This window comes from Tupaia chinensis, unplaced genomic scaffold (assembly GCF_000334495.1).
Source record: "Tupaia chinensis unplaced genomic scaffold, TupChi_1.0 Scaffold139785_1, whole genome shotgun sequence".
NCBI classification, from domain to species: Eukaryota; Metazoa; Chordata; class Mammalia; order Scandentia; family Tupaiidae; genus Tupaia; species Tupaia belangeri.
In genome coordinates, this window is record NW_006199665.1 from 913703 (window position 1) to 922634 (window position 8932).

Consider the following 8932-nt stretch of genomic DNA (forward strand, 5'->3'; position numbering starts at 1 on the left):
AAAGCGTTCGCTTTCGGGAGGGATAGCCATGCCACAATCCCTTCTCCTCCTTGCTCCTCTTGGAATTTTGGGCACACATGCACACATGCCTGCTGTGGTTTTAAGCCGCTGGGTCCGGGATTTGAACTGCAGTCAGCCATGTGGGAGTCCAGTGTTTTAACCACTTCACCATCTACTAGCCCTCATCCACTCATTCTTTTATGCATTGACAGAATCATTCATTCATTCACTGAGTTTTCTGTATTACGTTAGCTCATTCATTGTCTCATTCATTTAGTCATTCTTGCATGCTTGGTGAATTCACTCAGCAACCGATGAACTTAGGTATTCCTTCATAGATGCGAATGAACGATTCGTATCTATGTGTTTATTCTTCTTGTTTACTCCCTTCTTTTCTTTTTTTAAAAATATAATTATTTATTGGTACCAGCAGTTGGCGTAATAGCTATGTTGCTGGACTCCCATGTAGTCGACCGTGGTTCGAGTCTCGGAACCGGTGGCTTAAACTTGGGTGCATGTGCGTGCGTGCCCAAGATCCCGAGAGGAGAATGGAGAAGGGATTGCGACATGGCCATCCCCCTTGGGGGGTGATTTCTCGCTTTCTGTCTCTCTGTCTCTCTCTGTCTTTCTGGAGAGCGTATGCACCCTACAGCAAAAACCTCTCCAAAAAAAAAAAAAAAAAAAGAATTATTTATTTATTATTATTTTAAAATTTTACCAGAGAGATACAGATATATATATAGAGAGAAAGTGAGAAAGTAAGCAAGCTACCAGATCCAGGACTCAAACCATTGTTGGCCACGTGGGAGTGCAGTGCCTCAACCACCGCACCACCTGTCGGCCCCTCATCACTTATTTTCTATGCACGAACCAAGTAATTTAATCACTCATTTATTCATACGAATGGCATTAGTTCACTTATTTTCTCGTTCACTCATTCTTGTAAGCTTTATCAGTTCACTCAGCAACTGATTGACTTATGCATTGATTCATTTCTTCAATTCCTTGTTCATCCGTCTATTCATTCTGCCATGCATGGACCAAATCATTTATTCAGTCACAGATTCCTTTATATTCATTTTTCTGCGTAGGTTCTCTCATTTTCTCATTCGTTTGTTTCTTAACTGTTTATTTATTTATTGGTTTTAGTGTTTTTGTTATAGGGCATGTGCACTTGCCAGGGGGAGAGAGAGAGAGAGAGAGAGAGAGAAAGAGAAAGAGAAAGAGAAAGAGAAAGAGAAAGAGAGAAAGTGAGAGAGCACCCTCCTCCCCTTGGGAATAGTCATGCCACAGTCCCTTCTCCTCCATTCTCCTCTTGGGATTCGGGGCATGCATGTTGACATGCCTGGCATGTTTTCTAAAGCTGCTGAGTCTGGCACTCAAACCATGCAGTCAACCACGTGGGATCCAGCCACCTTAACCACCATGCCACAGACTGGCCCCTTTATTTATTTTTTAATTGACAAATAAAAATAATGTATATTTTATCATGTACAGCACAACTTTGTGAGATACATAGGCCTTGCAGAATGGCTGATTCATGCTAATGAACATATGTATTATCTTACTGTTTTAATCCATTCCATTACTAATAACAGAAAATACCTGAAATTAGGTGCTTCATAAAACCAGAGCTTCAAAGCGGACCTGCAGGTGGCGTGGGTAAAAGTGCTGGAATCCCACCTGGCCAACCACGGTTCAAGTTCTGAACTTGGTGGCTTGCTTTCTCACTTTCCCTCTCTTTCTCTGTCTGTCTGAACAAACTGGAAAATAACAATAATAATAAATAAAGTTAAATAAAATAATTCTAAAAGAAAATAAAATCAGAGGTTCATTCAGCTCATCGTTTGGAGGGCCAAAGTCCAGGCACATCTGGAGAGGGTCTTCTGGCTGCATTACAACATGGAGGAAGCCAGGAGTGTGTGGTCTTTATTCCATGTGTCTCTCCTGGCCTCATTTCCTTCCTTATAAATCCACCAGGAGTCAGTCATAGAGGCCCTTCTTTTTAAATTTTTTCTTTATTTATTATGATCACAATCTTGTTTATATTACATCGAATTGCATATAACTTTACAGTGATAGAAGCCCTTCTTAATCACTGCCAAAGGCCCCACTTTACGAAACTTTAAGTTTCCCCTTAATACTGTTACAACCAAATCTCAACACATGAAGTTTTAGGGGACTTGAACCATAGCACAAACACTTATTTATTTATTTATTATTTATTATTATTATTATTATTTTTGAGAGATTTTGGCCATAGGGTATATGCACTGGCCAGAGAGAGAGTTAGAGAGACAGAAAATGAGAAATCACTCCCTAGGGGAATGGCCATGCCACAATCCCTTCTCCATTCTTCTCTTGGGATTTTGGGCATGCATGCACACACGCCTGTTGTGAGTTTCGAGCCACTGGGTCTGGGACTTGGATGGTGTAGACCATGTAGGAGTCCAGCATCTTAACCACAGTGACAGCTGCTGACCCCTACATGTATTATTTTATTTTTAGTTTTTGCTATGGGATGCATGTGCTCAATGAAGAGAGATGGAAACAGAAGGAGAGATAAAAAGTGAGAAATCCCCTCCCAGGGGATGGCCATGACACAGTGCCTTCTCCATTCTCCTCTTGGAATTTTGGGCATGTATGCACATGTGCCTGGTGTGTTTTTTCTTTTTCTTTTTCTTTTTCGAGAGAGATTTTTGCTATAGGATGTGTGTACTCACCAGAGAACAGAGACAGACAGAGATAGAAAGTGAGAAATCACCTCACAGGGGAAATGGCCATACCACAATCCCTTCTCCATTCTTCTTTTGGGATTTTGGGCACACATGCATACGTGCCTGACGTGAGTTTTAAGCTGCTGGGTCTGGGATTTGAACCATGGTCAACTATGTGGGAATCCAATGACATAACCATTATGCCATCTGCTAGTCCTGTCTGATGTGTTTTTCAAGCTACCAGGTCCGGGGTGTGAACCATGGTTGGCTGTATGGGAGTCCAGCACCTTAACTACTACAGCACCTGCTGGCCCCAATAGATAAGTTCTTACAAGTCCAAGACATACAACCTTATGAGGTCTCTCTTTCAACTATCCATTCAAGCCCTCTTCTTGACCCCATATAATCATGATCTCCAAACCCCATCCCTAGACATTTTTGAGGTAGTCCCTATCTCTGACCTTCTAAACTCCCCTTACTGGCCATCCCCAACTCTGTTTCACATTTGTAAGGATTGTGGTATGGCCATCCCTCCTGGGGGATGATTTCTTACTGTCTCTCTGGGTCTCCAATGAGTGCATGTGCCCTTTAGCAAAAATCTCGTTCTAAACAACAAAAACGTACCTATTACCCAGGTGAGCTGTGAATGAGCAGGAGGAGGGCTTTGTGGGGCCCAGACCCCTTTGCTGATGTAGGAGAAAGATCGAGCAGGGTGTTGGTATGATGGGCGGGGCCACGTTTCTGTATGGGCTTTGGAGATGCCAACTCCAGACCCACAGGGGAGGTCATGTGGGATCCCTGACAGGTGTGTGCTTTGCCTAGGTACGCCCCTGTGGGCATCTTGTTCCTGATCGCTGGGAAGATTCTGGAGATGGAAGACATGGCCGTGCTGGGGGGTCAGCTGGGCATGTACACCTTGACTGTCATCGTGGGCTTGTTCCTCCATGCCGGTGGCGTCCTGCCTCTTATCTACTTTCTCGTCACCCACCGGAACCCCTTCCCCTTCATCGGGGGTGTGCTGCAAGCACTCATCACTGCCATGGGCACCTCTTCCAGGTATGGCTTTGCCTCTATCCCTGGCACCCTCCCTGGGTTCATTCCTTGCCCCCATGGGCTTCTCTCGAGAGTCCTGCCCTCTCCTGCCATCCATATCTCTTCTGAGTTGTACAATGTCAGGGGCTCTTGAAGATCTCCAGGTGGCTCAGCACCTGGGGGCTGTTTTTTTTTTAAACTTACAGCCAACTTATTTTTAAAAACATTTATGTATTAATTTATTTTTAATTCGACCAGGGGGAGACAGAGAGAGAGAGAGAGAGAGAGAGAGAGAGAGATGCAGGTGGCGTGGGTAAAAGTGCTGGAATCCCACCTGGCCAACCACGGTTCAAGTTCTGAACTTGGTGGCTTGCTTTCTCACTTTCCCTCTCTTTCTCTGTCTGTCTGAACAAACTGGAAAATAACAATAATAATAAATAAAGTTAAATAAAATAATTCTAAAAGAAAATAAAATCAGAGGTTCATTCAGCTCATCGTTTGGAGGGCCAAAGTCCAGGCACATCTGGAGAGGGTCTTCTGGCTGCATTACAACATGGAGGAAGCCAGGAGTGTGTGGTCTTTATTCCATGTGTCTCTCCTGGCCTCATTTCCTTCCTTATAAATCCACCAGGAGTCAGTCATAGAGGCCCTTCTTTTTAAATTTTTTCTTTATTTATTATGATCACAATCTTGTTTATATTACATCGAATTGCATATAACTTTACAGTGATAGAAGCCCTTCTTAATCACTGCCAAAGGCCCCACTTTACGAAACTTTAAGTTTCCCCTTAATACTGTTACAACCAAATCTCAACACATGAAGTTTTAGGGGACTTGAACCATAGCACAAACACTTATTTATTTATTTATTATTTATTATTATTATTATTATTTTTGAGAGATTTTGGCCATAGGGTATATGCACTGGCCAGAGAGAGAGTTAGAGAGACAGAAAATGAGAAATCACTCCCTAGGGGAATGGCCATGCCACAATCCCTTCTCCATTCTTCTCTTGGGATTTTGGGCATGCATGCACACACGCCTGTTGTGAGTTTCGAGCCACTGGGTCTGGGACTTGGATGGTGTAGACCATGTAGGAGTCCAGCATCTTAACCACAGTGACAGCTGCTGACCCCTACATGTATTATTTTATTTTTAGTTTTTGCTATGGGATGCATGTGCTCAATGAAGAGAGATGGAAACAGAAGGAGAGATAAAAAGTGAGAAATCCCCTCCCAGGGGATGGCCATGACACAGTGCCTTCTCCATTCTCCTCTTGGAATTTTGGGCATGTATGCACATGTGCCTGGTGTGTTTTTTCTTTTTCTTTTTCTTTTTCGAGAGAGATTTTTGCTATAGGATGTGTGTACTCACCAGAGAACAGAGACAGACAGAGATAGAAAGTGAGAAATCACCTCACAGGGGAAATGGCCATACCACAATCCCTTCTCCATTCTTCTTTTGGGATTTTGGGCACACATGCATACGTGCCTGACGTGAGTTTTAAGCTGCTGGGTCTGGGATTTGAACCATGGTCAACTATGTGGGAATCCAATGACATAACCATTATGCCATCTGCTAGTCCTGTCTGATGTGTTTTTCAAGCTACCAGGTCCGGGGTGTGAACCATGGTTGGCTGTATGGGAGTCCAGCACCTTAACTACTACAGCACCTGCTGGCCCCAATAGATAAGTTCTTACAAGTCCAAGACATACAACCTTATGAGGTCTCTCTTTCAACTATCCATTCAAGCCCTCTTCTTGACCCCATATAATCATGATCTCCAAACCCCATCCCTAGACATTTTTGAGGTAGTCCCTATCTCTGACCTTCTAAACTCCCCTTACTGGCCATCCCCAACTCTGTTTCACATTTGTAAGGATTGTGGTATGGCCATCCCTCCTGGGGGATGATTTCTTACTGTCTCTCTGGGTCTCCAATGAGTGCATGTGCCCTTTAGCAAAAATCTCGTTCTAAACAACAAAAACGTACCTATTACCCAGGTGAGCTGTGAATGAGCAGGAGGAGGGCTTTGTGGGGCCCAGACCCCTTTGCTGATGTAGGAGAAAGATCGAGCAGGGTGTTGGTATGATGGGCGGGGCCACGTTTCTGTATGGGCTTTGGAGATGCCAACTCCAGACCCACAGGGGAGGTCATGTGGGATCCCTGACAGGTGTGTGCTTTGCCTAGGTACGCCCCTGTGGGCATCTTGTTCCTGATCGCTGGGAAGATTCTGGAGATGGAAGACATGGCCGTGCTGGGGGGTCAGCTGGGCATGTACACCTTGACTGTCATCGTGGGCTTGTTCCTCCATGCCGGTGGCGTCCTGCCTCTTATCTACTTTCTCGTCACCCACCGGAACCCCTTCCCCTTCATCGGGGGTGTGCTGCAAGCACTCATCACTGCCATGGGCACCTCTTCCAGGTATGGCTTTGCCTCTATCCCTGGCACCCTCCCTGGGTTCATTCCTTGCCCCCATGGGCTTCTCTCGAGAGTCCTGCCCTCTCCTGCCATCCATATCTCTTCTGAGTTGTACAATGTCAGGGGCTCTTGAAGATCTCCAGGTGGCTCAGCACCTGGGGGCTGTTTTTTTTTTAAACTTACAGCCAACTTATTTTTAAAAACATTTATGTATTAATTTATTTTTAATTCGACCAGGGGGAGACAGAGAGAGAGAGAGAGAGAGAGAGAGAGAGAGAAAGCAAGCCACCAGGTCTGGGTCTTGAACTGTGGTTGGCCATATGGGAGTGTTCAGTGCCTTAACCACCACACCATCTGCTGGTCCCTAGGGGCTGGAATTTGTCCTGCGTTCTCCTAGTCTCTTTTTTGTCCTTCCCAGTTTAATTAAGAAAAAATATTTAATTTCATTCATCGTCATTATTATTATCTATTTGTTTTATTATTTTTTTTAAAGAGATTTTTGCTAAAGGGTGTATGTGCTCACCAGAGAGACAGAGCACAACAAAGAAACAGAAAGTAAGAAATCACCCCCCAGGGGGATGGCTACATCGCAATCCCTTTTCCTCCATTCTCTTCTCAGGATTTTGGGCATACGTGCATACCCACCCAGTATATTTCAAGCCACCAAGTCAGAGACACAATCACCGTCAACACTCCATCTGCTGGTTCTTCATGATTATTATTTTTTTAATTTATGACAGGGCACGTGCACTTACCAGAGAGAGACTCAGAGAGAGAGAGAGAGAGAGAGAGAGCCTCAAAGGGTCATCACACTGCAGTCTACCCCCATCAGCCATCCAGGGTCATGGGCATGCATGTGTGTGCCTGGAGCAGTCAGGCAGACCTCAAGGTGTGAATATGGGGTCTTCTCACCTGGGCTGAGCACTGGGAGCATTGCATGGCCGTCAACTCTTGGCTTTACATGGGTCAAGAGACCTTCAGCCTGAAGGGTCCTCATTGTGATATTCTTATTCTTTTTTTCCCTTTTTTTGAGATTTTTGCTATGGAGCACATGTGCTCACTGGAGAGATAGAGAGAGGGACAGAGAGAGATAGAAAATGGGAAATTCCCCCTCAGGGAGCTGGCCATGTCACAACCCCTTCTCCTCCATTCTCCTCTTGGGATTTTAGGCATGAATGCACACTCTCCCATTGTAAGTTTCAAGCCACTGGGTCCAGGGCTTGACCCACCATTCACTACGTGAGAGTCCAGCAACCATTACGCCATCTGCTGGTCCCCGTGGTGGTATCCTTTGTGTCCTGAGGAGCCCCCTTTCTCATGCCCTTTCATCAGCCTCCAGATGTTACACCCCTGTCCTCTTGCTCTTGCTAGAGCTCCCACTTGGCTTCCATTATTGTTCTCAAGGGGAGCCCTCCTCTGGCCCATTGCTGCCCCAGCCCCACCTTGTCACTCTCCGTTCTCAGCCCTTGGGACTCTCTCCCCCAGCTCCGCGACACTGCCCATAACCTTCCGCTGCTTGGAGGAGGGCCTGGGTGTGGACCGCCGCATCACCAGGTTCGTGCTGCCCGTGGGGGCCACCGTCAACATGGACGGCACTGTCCTCTATGAGGCCCTGACTGCCATCTTCATTGCTCAAGTCAACAACTATGAGCTCAACCTGGGCCAGATCACGACGATCAGGTGAGGCGGCTTGAGGGGGACCTGCCAGCAGGTGAGACCCGAGAGATCATTGGCTTGGGTGAGGGGAAGAGGGAGCCAGCACAGGAGTTCCAGGGAGGCCCCCGATGTTGGAAAGGAGATGTCCCCTGGGAAGAGAGCGATGCTGGATGAGCTTATGGTGAGATGTTCACCAGAGATGTTGGAGTTGACAAGGTGTTCTGGTCAGTTCCTTGACCTGCTATTGTGGGAGGGCCCTTTGTCCAGTGCTTTTTTATTTATTAAAGAATTATTATTTTTTAAAAAATTTATTTTATTTAACTATTTATTTATTCATTTATTTATTTCAATTTGACCAGAGGGGGGGAGAGAGAGAGAGAGAGAGAGAGAGCGTGTGACACCAGGTCTGGGACTCGAACTGCAGTTGGCCATGTGGGAGTCCAGTACCCTTAACCACCAAGCTACTTGCTGGCCTCTGTTAAATAATTATTATTTATTTAATTTGACAAGAGAGAGAGAGAGAGAGAATGTGAGACATCACGCCATCAGATTTAGGACTTGAACTGTGGTTGGCCAGGTGGGAGTCCAATGCCTTAATCACCACACCACTGAAGAGACAGAGAGCAAGAAATCATTCCCCGGGGGTTGGTCGTGCCATATTCCCCTCTCCTTCATTATCCTCTCTGGATTTTGGGAGCACACACACACATGCCCAGCACAAGTTTCAAGCTATTGGGTATGTGACTCAAATCATGGTCACCCATGTGACTTCAGTACCTTAACCACTATGCCACCTGCTGACCCCTTTAAAAAAATGATTTTAACAAGATGGAGTCAGTCTGGCGAGGCAGGCTCCTGTTACAGACCCACTAGCAATGTGGCCAGGTGGGAATGAGGACCAGTGCACTGACCTTGAAAAGTCTAGGTAGGATCTATATTTTTTTAATGAGAGTTTTTGCTATAGAGCGCGTGTGCTCGCCAGACAGACAGACAGAGACAGAGACAGAAAGTGAGAAATCACCCCCCAGGGAGGATGGCCACGCCGCAATCCCTTCTCCTCCATTCTCCTCTCGGGATCTTGGGCACGCACGCACACGCGCCCGGCG

The 8932-nt window shown here is 45.9% G+C and overlaps 1 protein-coding gene across 1 annotated transcript in view; it reads left to right on the forward strand.

Annotated features, from left to right (window-relative positions):
• The window catches only part of SLC1A6 (solute carrier family 1 member 6), a gene marked incomplete at its 5' end in the record, with an annotated part of 26549 nt that overhangs the window by 11484 nt on the left and 6133 nt on the right, over nucleotides 1-8932 (forward strand). Inside the window, 2 exons of the mRNA XM_006162292.3 lie at nucleotides 3540-3773; nucleotides 7656-7850. Of these exons, the coding sequence (XP_006162354.1) occupies nucleotides 3540-3773; nucleotides 7656-7850 (429 nt within the window). The remainder of the gene's footprint in view (nucleotides 1-3539; nucleotides 3774-7655; nucleotides 7851-8932) is intronic.